Source organism: Corythoichthys intestinalis, chromosome 1, assembly GCF_030265065.1.
Source record: "Corythoichthys intestinalis isolate RoL2023-P3 chromosome 1, ASM3026506v1, whole genome shotgun sequence".
NCBI classification, from domain to species: domain Eukaryota; kingdom Metazoa; phylum Chordata; class Actinopteri; order Syngnathiformes; family Syngnathidae; genus Corythoichthys; species Corythoichthys intestinalis.
Genome location: NC_080395.1, coordinates 4568965 through 4593005, shown reverse-complemented (window position 1 = coordinate 4593005; position 24041 = coordinate 4568965). Strand labels below are relative to the sequence as shown.

Here is a 24041-nt window from a genome sequence, read left to right as displayed (position 1 = left end):
CGCTCTCTCCCTCTCTCTCTCTAATTTCACGTGTCTGAAGCGAGGTTTGGCAGTGGCTTAGCTGCTTTACACAGAGAGACACGAAGAGAAAGGGGAGGACCGAGGGGCTTGGTGCTAGGTACACTGAGCACATGTCTGTCTGCGCAGCCACAGACAGACACAGGAGGAGGAAAGGACGACACATGAACGAGGTTTGTATGTATGCTAAGAATAGTGTCAGCAATATAACCCCATATGTATGCCTTCAAGAGAGGGGCTGCGCTACTTATTGGCATATGCGTTGGCATCTCTTCCACAACAATTCTAACTATTGTGGTGAGTGATGTGGGGAAAAATGACAGGAGATCAACTTTTTCTAAACACCCTGTATTGAACATAACGCAGAGAAGATATACCATTTGCAGCCACCACTGACATTCATTTTGCCCAAATTTAACAAATATATTAAAACGAAAACATACAGAGGGGTTTTACTTTTAATATAAAATTACTATAACTTGTACTCACATTTACCTCTTATTAAGAATTACAAGACTTTCTATCCGTGGATCCCTTTCACAGAAAAATTGTTAATGTTAATGCCGTCTTGTGGATTTATTGTTATAATAAACAAATACAGTACTTATGTACAGTATGTTGAATGTATACAGTATATCCGTGTTGACTTATCTGTTCCAAAAATAATTTACAGAAAAATATGGCATATTTTAGAAATGGTTTGAATTGCAATTAATTACGATTAATCAATTTTTAAGCTGTGATTAACTCGATAAAAATTTTTAATCGTTTGACAGCCCTAATATATATATATGTTTATTTTCCATATTTTGCACTGTATATAACCTATTTTGACCATAGTATGTGTAAAGGCCAAAAACGCCTATGACCATCACTGCTGTTTGTGTTGAATTATCAAACGTAAAACTATTCAGTCTTAGTTTATCCTAACAAGTTGAATAAATATTATCAAGCTTCAAAACGAGCATGTTTGGTTGTCAATGGGACGAAGGCATTACAAAGTTTCACAAAAGATTTTGAGATTTTTTTGTCTTTTTGGGTCCAAATGTTGATTGTAATTGGTCAGTCAAGAAAACAACAGTTTGGACTTGAAGATTATGGTGTCCAGAAAAAAGGACCCAAGGATCATCCCATCCCGATATACTGTGAAGGCAACATTAAAGGCATTCAAATTCGGCCAAAAAAGGCTTAGGTTTTAAAGGGTTAAGTTACGGTGTTGAAAAAGGTTTGTTTATAACTTGGCATACTCCTCGTCCCAAAAATTACAAAGCAGAAAGCGAATTTGCATTGAAATAAGTATTTTTCATCTCATTGAAACAAATATATTTTTATATCAATTTGCACTAGGGACTAACTTGAAAACAATCAAAAAAGTAACTCCCTCAGAGACAATTCAGTTTTGACTTAAAATGAATTGGCTAATCTTTGAAAACATGGATTTGAAACACTGTCGTCCTGATGGCTAATCCAGTTTATGTGTATGTAAGTTAGAGATGCGCGTGTGTCTTCATTTCCTACATCTTTTTTTTTGGGGGGGGGGGGGTAGGTGAAGACAGACCTGAGGAACCGGTTGGGGACAATCTGGTAGCACGCATCACATTGACTATATATGGGCCACCTATTGCTGATTTCCTTCATGAAAGAGCCCTCAAATTGTTTTTTAAAAATCAAGTGGAGGCTGGATGAAAACTTTGCAAATTGATGTTGGTCATGGTTCTTCTTGGAAAAAAAAAATGTTGTTTTAAATAATAAAAAAATCCTGTTTTTTAATGATACAAAAAAAATTTAATTTGCCACGGCACACTGTCTGAATCAGATGCAGCCCGCCACCACCACAGCTTAAAAAAAATCCTAGGGGAAACCCTGAACATTCAGACAAGCAACATTGTTTTGATCCTACCAGACAGTGTTCAGGCGATTGCTGAGATCCCACTGGACGTCCAATAAGACCCTCTCTCCTTCATATCCTATTTGATTGTCCGTCAGGTATAGCTCTTTAAGATGGGAGGGGTTTAACTTGAGCGCCTCGGCCAAAAAAACACATCCTTTATTGGTGATCTTGCACGATGACAGCCTACAGCAAATGATACAACTGCCTGAAGTCAGGAAGGGAACCTGAAAGATTACCAACGGGCGGAGCTCCTTACTCGAGGGACTCTAAGATGCAGTGTGGACTGGCCAGTCCTTTCGAAAGGATCTCCACCCCTTCGTCCGACAGATCGTTCTCGTACAGGATCAGATGCTTCAGGTTGGATGAAGAGCGTAGAACTGAAGCCAGCGGGCGACAGCTGCCTTTTTTCAGGTTACAATCATGTAGACTGGAGAAGACAGGCAGGAGGAAGACGTGAGGGCAAGTGAAAAATAACGTCTGCAGACTTTAGTATGCTGCCTTGAATCATAATATTAAATTATAAAATAGCACATCACAAAACCCTGTGACGAATCTGAAAAAAACTAATGGTTTTATCGAAGGGCGTAGGTTTGCATTGGGACGATGGGGACAAAACACGACCAAGTTTTCAGAACGCTCAAATTGTCCCCATCAACTTTTAAGCAACCTTATTTGCATTATATAATGTGTTCAGTTATATAGCTCATTTAGATTGTCTTCCCATATATTGAAACGATGGAATTGACCCTACCATTATTAAGTGAATTATTTTTATGATCATCAGATTTACATTTACCCCTTTTTCACTTTCCCTTTTTCACTTTCTAATGAGCCAGTCCATGTTTTTCTCCTCAAACGCACGTTTGATTGGCTGATTATTCCCACCTCCCACCCTCATTCTCTCACAGTACAAAATTATGTTCCATGTAAGTGGAAGAATCTGACAGATTCATCTGTTAATTAGCCTTGAAAACTCAAAACAAGATGAAGAAAATTATTCGACTAGATTGAAGAAAAATGATAAGATTAACACATTGTACTGTAAATTTGCAGTGTGTAATTTAGTATACATCAATACAGATTTATTTTGCATTTATCATTTAGCCTTTCAATTAAATAGCTTGTTATTGGTGAGAAATGCAGCCCTGACCGCAGTTCACGCAGTCTGCTTGGTCTTATGATGATGTCCCGTCCCAAGCAAAAAGTGTACCTGCAGTTTGTGCTGTTATATCATCCCTACCAATATTGAAACCAAACCTACGCCTTTGGTTTTCTCGATATGATGTATTGTATTTTCTTGTGATGATGTCAACAACAGGAACGCTCTTGTGCTGGCTGTGACGGTCTTTATTCGTTTTGGATGTCGTCAACAAGAACGTTCGCCTAGTACCAGCACATTCAGTGAATCGTTCTTTTTGCTAATAACAGCAGTGATTCTATTGATTGGTCGACCAGAACCACAGAAGATTATGAACAGGAGGAGCTCCTTACTTGAGGGACTCTAATTTGCAGTGCGTACTGGCCAGTCCTTTAGAGAGGATCTCTACCCCCTCGTCAGAGAGATTGTTCTCGCTCAGGTCCAGATGCTTCAGGTTGGATGGAGTGCTGAGAACGGAAGCCAGCGGGTGACAGCTGCCTTTTCTGAGCTTACAATCCCATAGACTGGAGCACACAGACAGAAGGAAGACGTGAGCTAAACATCAGGCCTGCTGACTTGAGTCCGCTGCCTTGAATAATAATAAGAGATTTTAATTCAAGATGACAAATAAACAAAAGAGAAATTACAAAACAAATCAGAAAAAAAATCGTTTGATTGATATGACGTATTGTATTATGTAGTGATGACGTCACCAACAGGATGCGCTGCTTCGGTCTTCATTTGTTTTAAATGTCATCAACACGGACGTTCGTCTGGTACGACCACGATGAGTGAATCGTTCATTATGCTAATAACAGCAGTGATTCAATTGATTGGTTGAACGAAACCACAGACGATGAAGAATAGTAGGAGGTCCTTACTCGAGGACCTGTAAGATGCAGTGTGGGCTGGCCAGTCCTTTTGAGAGGATCTTCACTCCCACATCCGACAGATGGTTGCCGCTCAGGACCAGCTCTTGAAGACGGGAGGGGTTTAACTGGAGAGCCTCAGCCAAAAAAGCACACCCTCGCTTTGTGATTCCGCAGTTTATCAGCCTGCAACAAATGTTTTTACCTGGTTAAAGCTGTGAAGGTTCTACTGAGGTCTGCCTTTTCCTTGGATAACAACAGAAGTGATTCTATTGATTGTTTGACTGCAACCACAGAAGATTACGAACAGGAGGAGCTCCTTACCTGAGGACTTGTAAGATGCAGCGTGGACTGGCCAGTCCTTTCGAGAGGATCTCCACACCTTCGTACGACAGATCGTTCCCGCTCAGGTCCAGATGCCTCAGGTTGGATGGAGAGCTGAGAACGGAAGCCAGCAGGTGACAGCTGTGTTTGTCCAGGTTACAAAACCTTAGACTGGAGAACAAAGGCAGGAGGAAAACGTGAGGGTGAGCGAAACATAACGCCTGCTAATTTTAGTACGCTGTCTTGAATCCTAATAATAAATTATATTTCAAGATGAGGAATAAAAGAGAGCAAATCACAAAACCCAATGACAAATCTGAAAAGTAAACGTTTTTGCGATATTATGTCACACTCATGAACAGGCTGTGAAGCAGTCTTCATTTAAAGTATTTTGGATGTCGTCAACAAGGACGTTTGTCTCGTACGACCACGATGAGTGAATCTTTTTTTTTTTAATTCAAGATCAAACCTTTGAATTAACCCGAGTTTCGACGCATTTGACATTCTTAAAGATTCAGTATTTGCCAGTGTTTAAGGATGAACCTTAGGTCAACATTTTCTTTGTTGTCATACAGATATCAAAGACTTAGTTGGGAGAATAATATACATTGAAATTTGTGCTGGCTAGCAATTAAATTAAATTAAATGGAAGCGAACCTAAGTGTTCCACAAACATCTTTGGGAGTTAATTCGTTCATCGTTGGGTTCTGTGAGATGCAATTGTTTTGGGCTTTTGTTGTTGTTGTGTGTTTTGTAATTTGCAGTTGTTTTGTTTTTTGTTTGGTCGTCGTGTTTGGTGACTGGTATCGCTTGTTTGGGGATTTGCCATTGTACTTTCTGATTTTTTACGTATTTCGAAGGACTTTAGAGGACTTACGCGGATTTTTGAGAAGCCTTGACCACCACCAACAGCTTCTTGAGCCCCAAAGGCGATGGGTTGTATTTAGACAGGTCAAAGGACTTCATGGTTTCGTCGTCTGTCATTAAGAAAAAAGCAAGGGCAGACCACATGTCATTTTGCATGTTGTCCCAGTCAATATATTTTGACTCTATTTTCCTCTGGACCTGCTTCAGCAAGGAGTCGTCCTTCAGCTCATTTAAGCAGGAGAACAAGTTGATATTCTTCTCCGGAGGGTTCCGTTTTATCCTTTCCTTGATCAACTTGACTGTCCATGACTTGCTTTGCCTGCAGTCCTGGGGAGCCTTGAGCAGTTCCCCCACTAGTTCTTGGTTGCACGGCAAGGAAAGGCCAAAGAGGAAACGGAGAACAGGTCCAGATTTCCTCCACTCTCTGAGGCTCTCTTCAGGGCAAACCAGTGGATCTCAGTGATTTTCCAACCACCTTCATCGTCATCTTCTGATTCTGTTTCAACTTCTTCCTCTGTACCTTTTCCTTCATCTTCTGATTCCCTTTCAACTTCTTCCTCTGATTCTGGTTCTTCTGATTCTTCCTCTTGGAAAATACCCTCCAGTGCCAGCTCTGAATCAGCCAGAATGTTCTTGTTGTCGAGGAAGAGGCAAATCATCACGTGGAATGCGGCCAGATACTCCTGGACGGTCAGGTGGACGAACTGAAACATCTTGCTCGGTTGGTTTCTTTTGAGCGGACGTACCTCCTTAAACACCTTGGTGAATATTCCACAATGTTTGGCGGCTTGGCTGTAATCAAAGCCACTGTCCGTCAGGTCGTTTTCGTAGAAGATCTGACTCTTGTTCATGGTGTGGTGAAAGGCCAGCTTCGCTAGCGCTTTCAGGTCATGGATGTAGTCCGTCATCTGTCTCTCCTCTGAGCTTTTCAGTTGGTGAAACACATACCGTGAGTACATGTCGGTCAGCGTCGTGGGAAGCTCTTCCTCCTTTCTTTTCAAATCCAAATGATCCTGAAGAACTTTGGCGGTTAGCCAGCAGAAGATGGGCATGCAGCACATGATGAAGATGGTGCGAGTTTTCCGGATGTGCTCAATGACACGCTCCTCATTTGGGAACTTTTTCCTGAAGTAATCCAGCCTCCGGGAATCACTGAATCCTCTCACCTCGATAATGCTGTCGATGAGGTGCGAGGGGATATCGCGGGCCGTGGCGGGCCGCGCGGTTATCCAAACCCGGGCGCAGGGAAGGAGGTTCCTTTTTATGAGGTGCGCCAGGAGCATCTCCAGCGGGTAGGCCTCCGTCACGTTCATGTCTACTTTCATCTCATTCTTCAAGTCCATTTCGAAGTTGCACTCGTCCAGTCCGTCCAAGACAAACAAGATCTTGATCCCGCTGCTTTCGTAGTCCTGCTTCCCGGACATCTGCAGTTCGGCAAATATATTGTTCAGTGTCTCCTCGCTCATGTGCCTACTCTCGCAAACGTAGCGTCGGATCAGCTTGGCCAGCGTAAAATTTTTCCCTTTGTCCGTGTTCAACTCACGGAAGGTGAAGGGAAATATGAAGTGGACATCCTGATTGGTATTCCTGCTGGCCCAGTCGCACACAAACTTTTGAACTAAGAAGGTTTTCCCAATTCCAGCAAAGCCAATGGTGAGAAGTGTGCGTATCGGGCGGGTCTTCCCGTCATGGTTTTTGAAGATGTCGCACGGCAGGATAGACTGATTGGCCGCGGCTGCACGTGTCTCCAGCTGAAGGACCTCGTGTCGCTCATCGGGGCTGACGTCGGCTCCGTAGGTGACGTCCAGCTCTGTGTAGACGTCCGCCAGAGGCTGTTTCTGCCAGAGCTCGATGTTGCCCTCATGAACAAAGCTGTATACATCCCGCAGTTTGTCTTGCAGGTCATCCTTGAATATGGCAATCTGAACATCATAATGGACAGTGCCTGCACAAAAGCAGCTGTGAAACCTTTTGGACAAAAAAGCAACGCCCTTGTGCCAACCCTAGAGCACATGGACACCGGAGACATGAACAGAGAAACGTCACACCCAGAAAGAGAAGAAGCATTTTTGATGAAGGCTTTTCATCAACTCATAGTCCACCTAGCTTTTGTGCAAAATGTGCTTAAAGCAAAACATGCAATTTTTCAGAAAACTGATAAGGCTCCAATCGTTTTACAGGGTACAGGGAGCACGTGGGGGAGTGTTTCAGAATGGAGGTCCAACCAAATCTGTCCAACCTGAATTTCATGCAGACTAGGTCAGGGTTTCAGGATAACTCATTTTTCCTCGTCTCACGGTTAACAGTTTTCAAGTCTCTGTGGTTCTAACACCAGAAGCTACTTTGGGGACTAACCTCTTATTTCCAGCATGTTGCGACGCAACATCTTGACCAAGTTCTTGTTGCCTATCTTCTCCAGAATCTTGATGGTCTCATCCAGAGTGTTCTCGCCGCGCTTGATCACCAGCTTGTCAGCAATGTACACACGGAGGGGGTTTTTACGTACCCTTTTAGGCAGATCTGTGCAGAACTTGAAATGCTTGAAATCATCTTACCCAAGATCCATCAGCGTTTTCAACAGAAGCTTCTTCTGCTCACTGTCCAGAGCCATTCTTCCTCCTGGTAAACCTGTGAACGAAGTGATCAACGATCGGGTTTATTAACTTGAGCCCGTAAACCATTTGAGTGATGTGACCAGTGGCGTTACTTGGGGCTCCAAGCAATAGATCTCTGGGGTCCCCGTCATTGCACGCCGTAAAAAAATTGTTTTTTTGCACACATGAATGCACAATGAATAAGTAAACGATGTTTAAGAACAGATCAAAAGAAAAAGTTAGCGGACAATATTTTTATCAAACATGTTTTTTTCCCCACAATATTTTTATTGATTTTCAAACTAATAATTCACACCATCAAAACAATACCATAAAGAGACCACACCTAGAACACACCCACAAAACAAAACAACAACAAAAAAAACCCAAAAGTTGTTCCTCTACCATTATTAAGCTCCAGCTTCACCCCATTTATCCTCCATAAACACAAAATCACAGTCCCTAATATGCTATTGTAAGCCTCAAGACAATTTCATCTTTTTGACATAATTCATAAAAGGTGTCCACGAGTCCTCAAAAAGCTGTTGTTTGCCCTTCAATATGTATGTCATGCGTTCTAGAGGTCTAACTGACAACATCTGATTGATCTGTTGTTTGGCAGAAGGTCCACGATCCGATTTCCATACTAATGCAATGCATTTCTTTGCCATTATTGAACCAAAATTGATAAGTGTCTGTTCATGTTTGTTGAAATTGTGTTCTTCTGGAAACAATCCCAACAGAAAAAACTTTGGTCCAAATGGAATGTCTTTTAAAATCATTCCCTCCAACGTGCTTCTTCCTTCATCCCAAAATTTCTTAAACTTTTCCACATTGCCATACACAGTGATACAGGGTACATTTTTCTCCTGTACATTTAAAGCAGGTATCAGGAATAATTTTATTATATATGTTTAGTTCTGCTGGTGTTATGTATGTTCTCATTATCCCCTTGTATTGAATAAGTCTCCACCGTGCGTTCATTCATATGGTTTGAGCATTCACACACAGCTTAGCCCATTCCCTTTCTGTTATGCCCTTATCCAAGTTATGAATCCATGCCCTCATTTTGTCCTTTGAATTTTCAGGAGAATTACACGTTAGAATTTTGTACAAACTCGAGGTAGCCCCTCTCCTAAGAATGTCTTTAGTCATCAAATTCTCTAAAAAAGTGAGAGGAGGTTTATGGAAATCAAGACTGTGATTTGTTTGAATGAAACTCGGAAGTTGCAAATACTTTAAAAAATGCTTCCCGTCAAGTACGAATTTCAGTCTTAATTGCTCAAAGGACATCATAACGTTTGTGTCAGAAATATAAAAATCATTAATCGTTTTAAATCCCTTTGAGTGCCACAACTTAAATATAGCTTCCGCCCTCCCTGGAATGAACAAATTATTTTCCCAGACTGGACTAAAACGGGATAGTGTATTTGGTTCTCCTAAATATTCTTTTATTTGATGCCATATTGCTATCATATTTGTCAAAATTGGGTTTTTGGTGTGCTTGAGCAACCTTTTTTTCAAATCAGAATATAAATATAAAAAGACCGGTAAGTTAAGACCACAGGACTCCATTTCGACCCAACATGGAGGGTCTTTGATCAGAAAATAACGCACGAGCGGGACTTTAAAATTTTTGCCGGACAACGCCACTGGGTTGTTACCAGGGAAATTATAACTGTTAAAGGTGAGCAAGGCGCCAAGGTCCATGCTACAGGGAGAAAAATAGGGATTTCTGTGAGGTACAAATTATTCAAAAAACAAAACAAAAAAAAGATAATGAATGAATGAATTGGTAAAATATTGACTCACTGTCCGCCATTATTGCTACTTGTTCCCCACGGACTCTTAAGAAGACGCCAATGAACGCGTATGTCAAGTCGGGTCCTTGGATTCAAAGACTGCTCTTGAAAGGAAGCGGCATAGTCAAAGAACGCCCGTATCTTTTTCTTCTGGTGGTGTCACACGCTAGTGTGTGGGATGTAAGATACTCTGCCATCACCACTGTTTAGCTGGTCATCTACAACTTGAATATCATTGCCCTTTTGGATGACTCTGTCCATGAAACCCTTGAAGTCCTCATAGAATTGAGGGTTCTTCTTGGGCTTCTGTGACAAACTAGTAATGGGCTGCTGCCCTATGCATCGGTTGTTGGCCATTGGCAGTTTGCCATTCTTAATAGGCAGTCTGATGCAGTGATAGCCGTTCACAAAGGTTGTTGTTTGCCCCACAGACTACATGAACCGCTAATCTTCTTGAGACATCTCTTCCTAGTCATCGTAGTTCCTCTCGGGAAAGTCATTGGGATATGGCTGAACAAGGAGCTCTCAATTTCTGTCACTGTGATCTCACTGCATAATGAGGTGTTTTGTTTTCACTGTCATAAGATGCCCCGGGTCCATAAACGCGTCAAAACATATTTGTCGCTCTTTCTTGATTTAATTCTCACCAGTACTAATAATGACACAAATTCAAGATTTGCCGGCCCCAGTGACGTAGGTGGCTTCTTGTGTGACAATGTTGTGTCAATCGTTGGGGAAAACTCATGTTTTGTGTGGGGTTGTTGAATGTTAAAATTCTGCTAGTGTGTTGGTAGTTAAAACTACAAAAGGAGGAAATATAGTGGATTCATGCTACCATAAAAGGCCCGGCTCTCAGCTGACTTATATAATGGCCTATCCGTACACTGTTGTTTCAGGCTACCATTAAAGGTCCTGCAAGACTGCTTTCTTTGATGTTCCTGATGACTTCATCAATAAATTGTATGAATCCTTGCCGAAGCCCATGGAAGTCATACAAAATATTCAATTTGGATCTCACAGCACCACTACTTAATTCGCTGATGTTATGCAACATATTTTTGCATTTCAAGTACATTTTTTGTTCAATTTTCACACTACTTTCTGTAGATGATAGAACGTTTGTCTTGCCAAAATTTGACCCTTATGTCTTCATTAAATGATCAATCTTTTTTCAGTGAAACAAATATATTTTTGTACATTCAACATCATTTGGAAGGGTCTTAGCTTTCATATGAGCCATTTCTGCAACCAACTGAAGAATTAAAAGTCAGATTATTAGCAATTGTTTCTACAAAATGGATAAGCGACAAGATTTATGTCAGGGACTGTGCAGCGTGACGAGTTTTCGGAGATTAAATGTGTAATTGTGTTGGCGGCGTTAAAGGGTTAAACAACGGAATGTCCTTTGTCGATAGCTAAGATAGCCTCTGTCATATTCTATTTTTGTAGAACTTTTAGCACATTGTAATTTGTGATTTGTGGTTACACTGACTTGGGTTTTGTATTATTTTTTTTGTTTTGGGAATGGCTTGAGGCGAGAGGGGAATTCTAACCAGTTTCCTTCCACTTCTTGACCCTCTCGTGTTGCTAGTCCCACCAACGTCTAATCTTTCATATTCGCTGATCACTTTCAGTTTTGGACTACTTTCGGCCAACACGGTGTCCATCTCGAGCTCCTCTTTTTTTCACTTGTATTCCGGCTATTTCCACGCAACGCTGCTGCTTGGCTTCTAGTTCCAAACGTTGCAAATTCAGCTTCTTCTAGCTCTCGTTGCTGCCTTTTTCTTATTGCATTTGACACATGTGCAGCAGTCATCCGTGCTTTAGTTGCTTTCATAAAGTCTTTAATGTGGGCCATTTTAGGTTCAAACCAAATCTGTTGGTCAAGCGTCCATCTTCCAACAGGAGGTTCAATATTTCTTTGTAAAGACGTTTGAATTCCTTAACACACTCATTTTCTATTCCATAGTGCACCGAATGTACCTTTTGTACATCCTTCATCAAAGCTTCTATTACATTTATTCGATTAGACATATCTTTCATTCTTTGTCTTCTCGATCAAATGCTTCTTTGTCATTTTTTCTTCTCATCCATTCTCAGTTGGCCTACGACACCTTCCTTGTTCCAAACTTGTCAAATGACTTTCTTCCTTTCCTCCTTCCATCATGTTAACTGCTGAGTGCCTCATTTTATCGGAGTTCAAAGGTGCTTCTTTACAAAAGTCAACTTTCTTAAATAAACCAATGCAAAACAGCTTCTCATATACTGATGCCAAACTGCATGGATGAGTAAAAGTCTTGACGTAGTCAGCGCAGTCAAAGTTTAGGTTCTCTTTCATGTTCACTCAAACTTTAGCTACCTGAAGCCGAGCTAGCACATTAGCATTATTTAGCATTAGCTTCTGAAGTTATAGCTGTCTCTCTTTGCCATATTTATTGCGGGCATAGCTAATATTTGAGATTTTTAAAGTTTGTCTTCCCCTATAAACTTACCCTTGGCCAATTTGTGGCGCAAGCAACTACTTAGCTAGTTCTTTTTTTTTTTTTTTTTTCCCTAATAATGGTGTACCTTGAAGCCAGGCAAACGATGAGCTTTGGCGCAGAAGACGAGAGGACAACTTTGTCTTTGAACTTTGTAATGCTGCTGTAGTCTGCTGTTGAGCTGCTGTTAGTGATGCTGGTCAAAAAAGCTGTCACACTTCCACCTCAGCTGGCTTTATCTGCCTGATGACTTGGAAGCATGTTGCTTTTGAATTGCTTACTTGAAAGCATGTTCATTTCTCTCTATGACTAATCATATGACACTGCTTAATTTGCTCCCTCACAATCAAATGAGCTAGTTGATGTTCATTTCACATCATTACACATCACGATTTATTGTCTCATAGCACTGTGTTTTGTCTGTTGTGTGAATACATGAGACGATTGTACTGTTTTCTTTACTGGCACGTGCATAGGGGTGGGGGCGCGAAGGGTGCTTGAGTACTGTTATGTACTCATATTTATATGTTCACTTGTGTGCATTATGTACCCTTTTCTTCTCAGCAAAAGCAATGATACATTCAACATTTTGGTTAGTTTGAACATATACCATTTGGTGTCATAAGAGTTTGGATTTTTCACACTTCAGGACAACTTTAGAGAACGTACTGATTTTTGAGAAGCTTTCACCACCAACAACAGCTTCTCGAGCTCTAAAGGCAATGGGACGTATTTCCCCAGGTAAAAGGACTTCATGGTTTCGTCGTCTGTCAGTAAGAAGAAGGCCAGGGCAGACCACATTTCATTTGGCATTTTGTGCCATTTAAAACATAATGAACCGCATTTGTTCTGGAACTGCTTCAGCAAGGAGGCGTCCTTCAACTCATTTAAGCAGTAGAACAAGTTGATGTCCTTCTCCGGAGGGTTCCGTTTTATCCTTTCCTTGATCAACTTGACTGCCTTTAACTTGCTTTGCCCGCAGTCCTGAGGAGCCTTTAGCAGTTCCCCCAAGAGTTCCTGGTTGCACGGCAAGGAAAGGCCATAGAGGAAGCGGAGGAATGGAGGTCCAAGTTTCTTTCACTCTCTGAGGCTTTGTGGAGAGTTGACCGGTGGATCTCTGTGATTTAACACCGTATAATAATAATAATAATAATAACAGTTCATAGAGATTTTACTTATTTTTATTTACTTAATCTTTATTTTATCAGGCACTGTCATTGAGATTAATATCTCTTTTACAAGAGAGGCCTGAGCACGAAGAAACATTCACAAATGTGAGACAATACTAAATACACTAACAGAAACAGTTACAATAATCAGTAAAAACATCAGCCAAAAGAAATTTAAAATCCCCAAGGTGAATGATTGACTGTAGTTTAAGAGTAGATTGCAATTTGTTCCACTTAAGAGGAGTTCTGCCAACATTAGTGCATGTGAGTGGAATGTTTAGGGTTAAGTAGTTAGTCGATCGTGTTTTGTAGTTCCTGGATTTGAATGACAAGAGAGATGTGAAGTAGTTAGGAAGTTTGCACAGTAAAGCCTTATAGATGAATAACATGAGGTGGTTATTTCTTCTTGACTGTATTGAAGACCATCCAACGTTTTGATAAAGGGTACAATGATGAGTGCAGAAATGGTAATTACTTTCCACGCTCCACAACGGACCTGCGCGTACCCGTTGCATCCACACCATGGGAAGAAGAGCATTCAGCCGCTCTGCTCCCCGGCTTTGGAAGTCACTACCAGCCAACTTCAGGAACACAGATTCACTCCCCCTTTTTCAATCAAAACTCACCTCTTCAGACTCGCATATCCATAGAAATCTTTCTTTGTGTTTTACTGTTCTGTTAATTACCGTATTTTTCAGATTTTAAGCAGGGGTGAAAAAGGCTAGAATTTCTTGCCGGAACTCCCCGACGTGAAGGTCGCCACGAAGCCATAAATTTTATTTATTTTTTCTTTCATTTTTTTCTTTGGGGGGGGGTGTCAAACCTCTTAAACTACTGAAATGCATAGAAAAATGTTTTAGCACTGTTATTTCTATAACATACAAAACTGATTTTCATTCAAAATTGTATTGTATTGTATTGTTTTCAATGATTTGCAAAATAAAAGTTAACAAAAACAGCAATAACCCCAACCTCCATCTACTAATTTTTATTTCCCCTCACATACTTAATGCCAAATCTCAATTTTAACTACTTAAGAACATAGGATATATATTAAAAATGAAGTTAATGTAAACATTTACTTTTTTTTAAATAATAAAGATATAAGTAACATACATTCAGAAAAATAAGTGCAAATGACCTATATTATGCAGAGTGAAATGGAATATATTTTGAAGATCATGCAAACATTGACTTTTTCAAATCATAAGGAAATGAATAAGTAGCCTAACATAAATGAACAAATGTAAGTCCAAAGTGCACATTGACCGCTAAGATGTTCTGAACCACCACATCAGACCAAAAAAAAAAACTAAATATGATAAATAAGCCTCCTCAACTCTTTCATTGCTCTTAAAGATTTGATCCATTTTATATTGCATTGCCCTTTTATTGTCGCATCAATTCAAATGTTTTTTTGTTGTTGTTGTTGCAGAAAACATGAACATTTGAACCTATCAGAGCTAACTAGCTCTGCTGATCAGATGTCAGTATGTCAGCCGATTTAACGGATAAATGAGTCCAGGCGTTTTGCTTTGTTGCACGCAATCGCACATTGACGTGACTCATCATCGTCAGACTCGGATAACTGCAGCAGTTGGGGAAACCTCCATGCCGTCCGTGGAATAGAATAGAATAATAAATATTGGTGGAAATTGGTGAAAAATATTGGTGTTTTATTATGCTTGTTGTCAACACTTGTGTATGTAAATCTGATGTTGATAGATTGTTTTCTTCATGGAGATAAAATGCATGTGTGGCAGTTTTTTTGGTTGTTTTTTTTTACATAGCGTTTTTGACAGTTGCCGTCAAATTTTCGGAATCAAAGCACCGTGTACCGGAAAAGCATTCCGGCCCTGAATCTTATCCCGGAACTGCGTTCTGGCCTTGAATCTTATACCGGAACTGCGTTCCTGACCGTTCTGGCCCACTTTCACCCCTGGATAATTTTTAAAAATTTTTTTATTTCAATTCAAAATTGTATTTTTTCACATATTTACAAAGTTCCATCCAAAACTCCATCTAATTTTTATATTTCCTCAAATCTAAAAGCAAAACCTCAATTTTAACTATTCAAGAACATAGGATGTACTTAAAAACTGAAGATAATGTAAACATGTTTTTTCTAGAATGTAGATATAAGTAACATACATTAAAAAAAAAAAAAAGATTTACATTATGCACAGTGAAATGGAATATATTTTGAAGACAAAGCAAACATTAACTTTTATAATTAGAAGGAAATAAGTAGCCTTACATAAACGAAAAAAAAAATAAGTTCAAAGTGCACATTAACATGGAAGATGTTCTGAACCACTCAAAAAATAAATAAATAAATACACCTCGTCAAATCTTTCCTTCCTCTTAAAGATCTGATCCATTTTCCGTTGCATTGCTCCTTCAATTCAACAAGCTTTTTCCCTCTCTATTTGTTGTTCCAAAAAAAAGGTACATTTGAACCAATCACAGCTAACAGATTCATGCTGATTACATATCAGTATGTCAGCCAATTGAACGGACAGCAGAGTCCAGTTTTTTTTTTTTTTTTTTTTTTTTTTTTTTTGCTGCGGGCTCTGCACTGCATGTACTACGTAGACTAAATAAATGAATAACAAATATCAGTGGAAACGGATGACGCTACACAAGCTCTTTATTAGGCTTGTTGTTAACACTTTTGTATGTAAATCTGACGTTAGTAGATTGTTCTTATTTGGAGGTGCGTTCTTACAACTATATAGAATATAACTATTCTATTCTATTCTCATAGTCCTATTTTTTCCTCCGTTTGTTAATACTACTGCCAAATATGTTTTAAAAAAAAACATGGACATCTGTGCAGGTGATTGTAAAACATCATCGTCTTTTCAAAAATGGTCCTCCTGCTGCGATTATTTCATACTTTTGTTGACCATTAGGAATTCTTGTCAAGTGTTAAAAAAAAACAAAAAACTTTTCATAAATGTGCACTTCAATGTGAGTTTTAGAGACTCGACCTCCTGACAGTCCTACATTTCAATCAGGTCAACAAAGCGAAACCTTTTTGTCAATTATTAAAGTAATTTTAAAAACTTTTATTTCAAGTTGTGTTTTTAATATTATCGTACAACACAACATTAGAACATCTGTTTTACATGAAGTGAAAATGATCAAATTTAAAACATTGACATTGAAATGAGCAAAACAATTTCAAGTGTATGTGACTTTTTTTTTTTAATTTGCGAAAAAACATAACCCCTTAAAGGGTACTTATTGACCTCACTGGCTGCCATTGACGGTGCTTTAAGACCGACCTTTTTGGATGGCCCCTCCCAGTACATATGGATGAAAACATCTGCACACAGTTTGGTGGAAACGTCATAGACCTTCCCCTTGAACTCCGCCTCCCAGTAGCGGCGTTGCTGCAAAGAACCCGACGCTGACCTCCTTGAATTCGGTGAAAGAGGCCGCTTTGCCCGTAACTAAATCTGAGGGAAACTAAATTGACTCAATGTCTTCTAATAATGAACATATGGAATGACTTGCCCTTCTTGATGGTAAGGACCAAACGGTCTTCTTAGTTCCACTCGTTAAATCTGAAGAAACACACAAACAATCAGTATTGAACGTGAATTTACACTCTGATAAGCACCACTGTTTAGTTCTTACTTGACAGTCTTCAGACTGTAGCTTGGATCCTCCCTGATCTCCAATAAGACCCTCTTTCCTTCTTCCTCTATTCGATTGTCGCTGAGAATCAACTCTTGAAGATGGCAGGGTTTTACCTTGAGCACCTTGGCCAATGAAATGCATCCTTTGTTGGTGATCCCACAGTCGTACAGCCTGTAACACATGAGATAATTGGCTGAAGTCAAGAAAGGAACCTGGATAAAATGATGAAGGTTCTGCTGAAAGTAACATTGTGTCTGCCTTTTTCTTCATCAATACAGGGTTTATGCGGGCCATAAAAAGCACAGTTTGGATTCTGGTTCCAATCCTGGTACCAACTCTGTTTAACTCTGGAGTTGTCCACGGTGAGAGGCGCTGAGCGAGTGTGGGCATACTTATTGCCCCCCAGCTTGGCACCTGTACGCTAGGGTTTACCCCAGTAGACGAGAGGGTAGCATCCCTCCGCCTTAAGGTGGGGGGATGTGTCCTGACTGTTGTTTGTGCTTATGCACCAAACAGCAGCTCAGAGTACCCACCCTTTTTGGAGTCGTTGGAAGGTGTGCTGGCGAGAGCTCCCTCTGGGGACTCCCTCCTTCTGCTGGGGGACTTCAACGTTCACGTGGGCAATGACAGTGAGACCTGGAGGGGCGTGATTGGGAGGAACAGCCCCCAAATGATCAGAACCCGAATGGTGTTCTGTTATTGGACTTCTGTGCTTGCCACGGATTGTCCATAACGAACACTGGGTTCAAAACATAGAGGTGTCCATATGCGCACTTGGCACCAGGACACCCTAGACCGCAGTTAGATGATCGAATTTGTAGTCGTCTCATCGGACTTGCGGCCACATGTTTTGGACACTCGGGTGAACAGAGGGGCGGTGCTGTCCACTGATCACCACCAGGTGGTGTGTTCAATCAGACGGCGGGGGAAGAGCCTGGCTAGACCTGGAAGGCCCAAACGTATTGTGAAGGTCTGCTGGGAACGTCTGGCAGAATCCCCTGTCAGAAAGAGTTTCAACACCCACTACCGGCAGAACTTGTCGCTTTTCCCGGGGAAGGTGGGGGACGTTGAGTCCGAGTGGGCCATGTTGTGCACCTCCATTGTTGAGGCGGCCGATCGGAGCTGCTGCCATAAGGTGGTTGATGCTTATCGAGGTGGCAATCCCCAAACCCCAGCGGTAAGGGATCCCAACAAGCTAAAGAAGGAGGCCTACCGGGCTTTTTGGCCTGTTGGATTCCGGAGGCAGCTGACAGGTACTGGCTGGCCAAGTCGGACATGGGAGGAGTTGGCCAGGCCATGGAAAATGACTTCCGAACGGCTTTGAGGAAATTCTGGACCACCATCCGAGTTTGGTCCGCATTCCCGGCAGTAAGTCGAATTCGTTCCCAATGAGGGTTTGATTCCGCCGAGGCTGCCCTTTGACACCGATTCTGTTCACAATTTTTATGGACCGAATTTCTAGGCGCAGCCGAAGCGTTGAGGGGATCCGATTTGGTGGCCTCAGCATTGAAACTGAAGATTTATGCAGATGATGTGGTGCTGTTGGCTTCATCAAGCCGTGACCTCCAACTCTAACTGAAGTGGTTCGCAGCTGAGTGTGAAGCGGTTGGGATGAAGATCAGCATCTCCAAATCCAAGAATGTTCTTCAGCCGGAAAAGGGTGGCGTGCCCTCTCCGGGTCAGGGATGAAATCCTGTCCAAGTGGAGGAGTTCAAGTATCTTAGGGTCTTGTTCATGAGTGAGGGTAGGAGGTAGCGGGAGATCGACAGGCGGATCGGTGCAGCGTCTGCAGTGATGCTGACTCTGCAACGTTCTGTAGTGGTGAAGAAGGAGCTGAGCCGAAAGGCGAAGATCTTGATTTACCAGTAGATCTATATTCCTACCCTCACCTAGGGTCACGAGCTGTGGGTCGTGACCGAAAGAACGCGATCCCAGATAAATGCGGCCGAAATTTGTTTCCTCCGCAGGGTATCCGGGCTCTCCCTTAGAGATAGGGTGAGAAGCTCAGTCATCTTGGATGGACTCTGTGTCGAACTGCTACTCCTCCGCATTGAGAGGAGCAAGTTGAGGTGGCTCGGGCATCTGGTTCGGATGCCTCCTGGACGCCTCCCTGGAGAAGTATTCTGGGTGTGTCCCACCGGCGGGAGGCCTTAGGGACGACCAAGGACATGCTGGAGAGGCCACGTCTCTCATCTGGCCTGGAAACCCTTTGGGATCCCACTGGAGGAGCGGGTTGAAGTGGCTGGGGAGAGGGATGTCTGGGCTTCCCTGTTAAAGCTGCTGCCTCCGCGACCCGACCCCGGACTAGGCAGCAGATGATGGATGGATGGATTGAAAAGCATTTAAATGTCATTAAAGGGATTTTGTGAAAATTCAACTCATGAAAAGCATTAAACTACGTCGAGGCATTAAAAATTATGTAAACTTGATATTTTTTTGTGTTTTTAAAAAAATAATATTACAGTTACCGCTAATTACAGCAGTGGTTGTTTTGAGTAGTCGACCTATGGAAGATTACGAACAGGAGGAGCTCCTTACCTGAGGACTTTTAAGATGCCGCGTGGGCTGGCCAGTCCTTTTGAGAGGATCTCAACCCCCTCATCTGACAGATTGTTGCCGCTCAGGTCAAGCTCTTGAAGATGGATGGGGTTCAACTTGAGAGCCTCAGCCAATGAAACACATCCTCCACTGGTGATCCCGCACTGTGATAGCCTGCAACAAAAGAGATAATTGCCTGAGGTCAGGAAGAGAACCCGGTTGAAGTTAAGAAAGTTCAACTAAAAGTAAAATTGTGTCTGCCTTATCCTTGGCTAATAGCAGAAGTGATTCTTTTAATTAGTCGACCGGATCCAAGGAAGATTACGAACTGGAGGAGCCCCTTACTTGAGGACTTGTAAGATGCAGTGCGGACTGGCCAATCCTTTTGAGAGGATCTCGACCCCCTCGTCCGACACATTGTTGTTGACACTTAGGTCCAGATGCCTCAGGTTGGACGGAGCGTTGAGAACGGAAGCCATCAGGTGACAACTGCGTTTGTCCAGGTCACAGTTGGCTAGACTGAAGCAAAAACACAGGTGGAGGTCGTGAGAGCAAGCAAAACCTGACGCCTGCTCTCTAGTATAAGGGTTGAACAATAATAATAAATGGTGAATGGATTTACACTTGTACAGCACCTTCCATTGCCCTCAAAGCGCTCTACATTGTATCCTTACCTACCTACTGGTGACGCAGCACCAGGAGCAGTATCTTGCTCAGTGATATTTAGGAGAGTTCATCAGGGGAGAGAATCGAACGCACAGCCTCTGGGTTGGGGAATGTCTACACTACCTCTGAGCCACGCCACCCCTGTAGTCAATGATGTTATTTCAAGATTCAAAGCAAGATACCAAAACCTAAAGAGCAAATTACCCAAAGATATTCTAAATTTATATTTAGATATTTTCTCGCGATAATGTCTAATGTGATTTTTCACGATTTTGGATTTGCCACTTTTTCATGACGAACTTAAGGTAAACCTGTTATACTGACTCAGCTTTTTGTTTGCTTGCATAGGGTAACAATTTGTTACAGTCTTTACTGATGTCAATGACTTGGTTGGAGCATTAATCCATTCAAATTAGGGCTGAACAGCAATGAAATACTGTTGCTGAGATGATCATCTCGATTAATAGCATGAAATCCAAGCAATGAATTACTCAAAGTCATCATCAATTCAAAAGTAGCAAAAGATGCTGGTACAAAGAGGCCTCTGGAATCGCGTCTTTTCTCTCGTCCTAACAGCCACGGGTCAACTTTGGCAGCAGTGCCAACAATTACCGGTTTCTTAACTCATTCACTCCCAGCCATTTTTCAGAAGCCATTGCCTTTTGCTCTTTTACAATGATTTTGGCTGATCTGTCAAGCGCCACAGAATATTGTGTTTGATGGCTACACAAACTAAAAAGAACAACTAGATTACAATCTTTCATCATGAAAATAGGTTTTTCTACTCTTTTTCATTCTTCAGTTATGAGCAGTTGAAGATCATCAATTATTGTTTGTATAAGTTTTTGGTAGCGAACCTAAGTGTTCCAAAAAAATATATGAACACATCTTTTGGAGTAAGTTCATTTCGTTTTTGTTTTCAGATTTGTTGTTGCGTTTTGTTCCAAGCAATTGTTGTTTGATTTTTTTTTTTTTTTTTTTTTTGTGATTTGCATTTATTTATTTTTATTGATCTTTAGGGATTTTTGATTGATTTGTGATTTTTAGTTTTGCTGCTTGTGTTTTGTGCACTTGTTTTGGGATTTGCCTTTGTGGTTTTGACATTTTCGCACATTACTTCATTTGAGAGCACTTACACTGATTTTTGAGAAGCCTTGACCACCAACAGCAGCTTCTCGAGCCCCAGCGGCGATGGGGAGTAGCTGGCAAGAATAAAAGACTTCATGGTTTCCTCGTCTGTAAACAAGAAGAAGGCCAGGGCCGACCACATTTCATTTGACATTTGACGCCAGGACAAACGTCCTGAATCTAGTTCCTGCTGGATCTGCTTCTGCAAGGAGTTGTCCTTCAGCTCGTTTAAGCAGTAGAACAGGTTGATGTTCTTCTCTGGAGTGTTCTGTTTGATCTTTTTCTTGATCAACTCGACTGTCTTTGACTTGCTTTGCCCGCAGCCCTGTGGAGCCTTCAGCAGTTCCCCCAATAGTTCCTGGTTGCACGGCAAGGAAAGGCCGATGAGGAAGCGGAGGAACAGGTCCAGGTGTCCTTCACTCTCCGAAGCTTTCTTGAGAGCTGACTTGTGGACGTCGGTGATTGTCGTCTGTGTTGAAAAACTATTCCCCAGTGACAATCCTGAATCATTCAGTACGTTCTTGTTGTCGTGGAAGAGACACATCATTACGTACAGTGCGGCCAGATACTCCTGGATGGTTAGATGGATAAATTGAAACATCTTGTCCTGTTCTTTTCTTCTGAGCGGATGGACATCGTTAAACACCTCTGTGAATAAACCACAGTGTTTTGCAGCTTCGCTGTAATCAAAGCTGCCGTCCACCAGGTCCTTTTCGTAGAAGATCCGACGATTATTCATGGTGTGGTGAAAAGCCAGTTTTGCTAACACTTTCACGTAAGGGATGTGCTCCGTTGTATTTCTCTCCTTGGAGTTTTCCAGGTGGTGACCTGCCAATGCTGAGTACATGTCAGTCAGTGTTGTGGGAAGCTCTCCCTCCTTCCCTTTGTCCAAATGATCCTGAAGAACTGTGGCGGTGAGCCAGCAGAACATGGGAATGTGGCACATGATGAAGATAGTGCGAGATTTCTGAATGTGCTCAATGACGCGTTCCTCATTTGGGAACTTTTTCCTAAAATACTGCAGCCTCCGGGAATCGCTGAATCCTCTCACCACTGTGCTGCTGTCGATGAGGTTGGAGGGGATATCGCGGGCCGCTGTGGGCCGCGTGGTGATCCAAACCCGGGCACAGGGAAGCAGGTTGCCCTTGATGAGGTGCGCCAGGAGCACCTCCAGCGGGTAGGCCACCTTCACATCCATGCCCACTTTCTTCGTATTCTTCAAGTTCATTTTGAAGTTGCACTCATCCAGTCCGTCGAGGATAAACAAGATCTTGATCCTGCTGCTTTCATAGTCCTGTTTCCCGGACTTCTGCAGGTCGTCTAATATAATGTTCAGCGTCTCCTCGCCCATGTGCCTACTTTCGCAAACGTAGCATCGGATGAGCTCGGCCAGCGTAAAACGTTTCCCTTTGTTCGTGTTTAACTCACGGAATGTGAAGGGAAATATGAAGTGCACGTCCTGGTTGGTATTCCCGCTGGCCCAGTCACACACAAATTTTTGAACTAGGAAGGTTTTTCCTATTCCCGCGAAGCCGACGGTGAGCATCGTGCGTATCGGTCGCCGGTTCCCGTCAGGGCTTTTGAAGATGTCACACGGCAGGATAGACTGCTTGGCCGCGGCGGGACACGTCTCCATCTGGAGGACCTCATGCCGCCCGTCCGGGCTGACGTCTGTCCCGTAGGTGACGTCTAGCTGCGTGTAGACGTCCTCCAGGGGCTGCCGCTGCCAGCGCTCGGTGATGCCCTCAGAAGCAAAGCTGTATAAACGCCGCAGGTGGTCTTGGAGCTCCCTCTTCAATCTGGCAATTTGATCATCACCATGGACAGAGAAGTCGGCGCCTGCAATAAAGCAGCTGTGACCCATTATGGACAAAAAACAACAACCTTGCGACCAACCCTCGGGAACACAGCCACCAGAGACTTGAATAGGGAAATGCTACGCGCAGAAAGACAAGAAGCCTTTTTGATGAAAGGTCTTCATCATCTAATAGTCCACATGGCTTTCGTGAAATAGCAGTGTTGTTATTATTACTTTAAAAAAGTAATTAATTACAGTTACAAATTACTTCGCCCAAAAAAATTATTAAAAAGTTATTAGCAACACTGGATATGAGAGCTTCAGAAATGAAACAAATAAAGTGTGCTTTCTGATTTACAAGACAAACGGGCTCTCCAAATAGTTTTAACTTTGGGGACTCCTGAGGGAGTATTTCACAATGGTGGTTCAACCAAATCAACGCAACCTGAGTTTCATGCAGACTGAATCAGGGTTTCAGGACAACTACCTTTTCCTCGTCTCACGGTTGACTTCCACAGTTTTTAAGTCACTGGCGTCCAGAACTCCAGAAGCTACTTTGGGGACTAACCTGTTATTTCCAGCATGTTGTTGCGCAACATCTCAGCCGAGTTAAGGTGATTGATCTTCTCCAGAATGTTGATGGTCTGCTTGAGAGCGTTCTTGCCGTGCTTCTTCATCAGCTCGTCAGCAATGACCACCCGGTCGGCATGTTCACGTACCCTTTGAGGCAGGTCCGAAAAGAACTTGAATTTCTCGAACTCGTCCTCCCCCAGCTCCATCAGTGTTTGCCACAGCAGCTCCATCTGCTCCTTCCGCTCGCTGTCCAGAGTCATCCTTCACACAAGTGTTGTTTTTGTCAACGATGACGATAACAAAAATATTTCGTCAACAAACAATGTTTTTCATGACAATGACGTCATGATGACACGCTGAAACGTGTCAAATTGTGTAAAAACGAAAACATTAAGAGGGGTTTTAATAATAATATATAATATTAATGTTTATCTTTAAAGTCTTTGTCTGTGAATCCCTCTAAGTAAAAAAATAAATAGTGAGTACTTCATCCACCACTGCCTTTTGGAACTCCCTTGTTAGTTTGTTTGCCACAGTT

General features: G+C 42.0%; 2 protein-coding genes across 2 annotated transcripts in view; both read right to left on the bottom strand.

The window, feature by feature from the left end:
- LOC130927757 (uncharacterized) overlaps positions 1 to 23763 on the bottom strand; it is a 29385-nt gene extending 5622 nt beyond the window's left edge. The window contains exons 1-18 of the mRNA XM_057853762.1: positions 23499 to 23763; positions 21141 to 22971; positions 19684 to 19857; positions 19339 to 19512; positions 16798 to 16971; positions 16443 to 16575; positions 12823 to 13000; positions 12653 to 12750; positions 9704 to 9875; positions 7663 to 7735; positions 7463 to 7614; positions 5583 to 7052; positions 5118 to 5541; positions 4241 to 4411; positions 3929 to 4102; positions 3401 to 3571; positions 2166 to 2336; positions 1919 to 2092 (exon numbers count right to left, since the gene is read on the bottom strand). Coding sequence (XP_057709745.1) covers positions 1919 to 2092; positions 2166 to 2336; positions 3401 to 3571; positions 3929 to 4102; positions 4241 to 4411; positions 5118 to 5541; positions 5583 to 7052; positions 7463 to 7614; positions 7663 to 7735; positions 9704 to 9875; positions 12653 to 12750; positions 12823 to 13000; positions 16443 to 16575; positions 16798 to 16971; positions 19339 to 19512; positions 19684 to 19857; positions 21141 to 22971; positions 23499 to 23763 — 6179 coding nt within the window. The remainder of the gene's footprint in view (positions 1 to 1918; positions 2093 to 2165; positions 2337 to 3400; positions 3572 to 3928; positions 4103 to 4240; positions 4412 to 5117; positions 5542 to 5582; positions 7053 to 7462; positions 7615 to 7662; positions 7736 to 9703; positions 9876 to 12652; positions 12751 to 12822; positions 13001 to 16442; positions 16576 to 16797; positions 16972 to 19338; positions 19513 to 19683; positions 19858 to 21140; positions 22972 to 23498) is intronic.
- Positions 5451 to 12224, bottom strand: LOC130920814 (protein NLRC3-like). The gene is made up of 4 exons (XM_057844272.1): positions 12072 to 12224; positions 7663 to 7735; positions 7463 to 7574; positions 5451 to 7052 (listed from the first exon to the last, which is right to left on the bottom strand). Exons 3-4 carry the CDS (start codon positions 7491 to 7493, stop codon positions 5461 to 5463), a joined length of 1623 nt encoding a protein of 540 aa, XP_057700255.1. The 5' UTR covers positions 7494 to 7574; positions 7663 to 7735; positions 12072 to 12224; the 3' UTR covers positions 5451 to 5460.
- Positions 23764 to 24041: the final 278 nt, after the last annotated feature.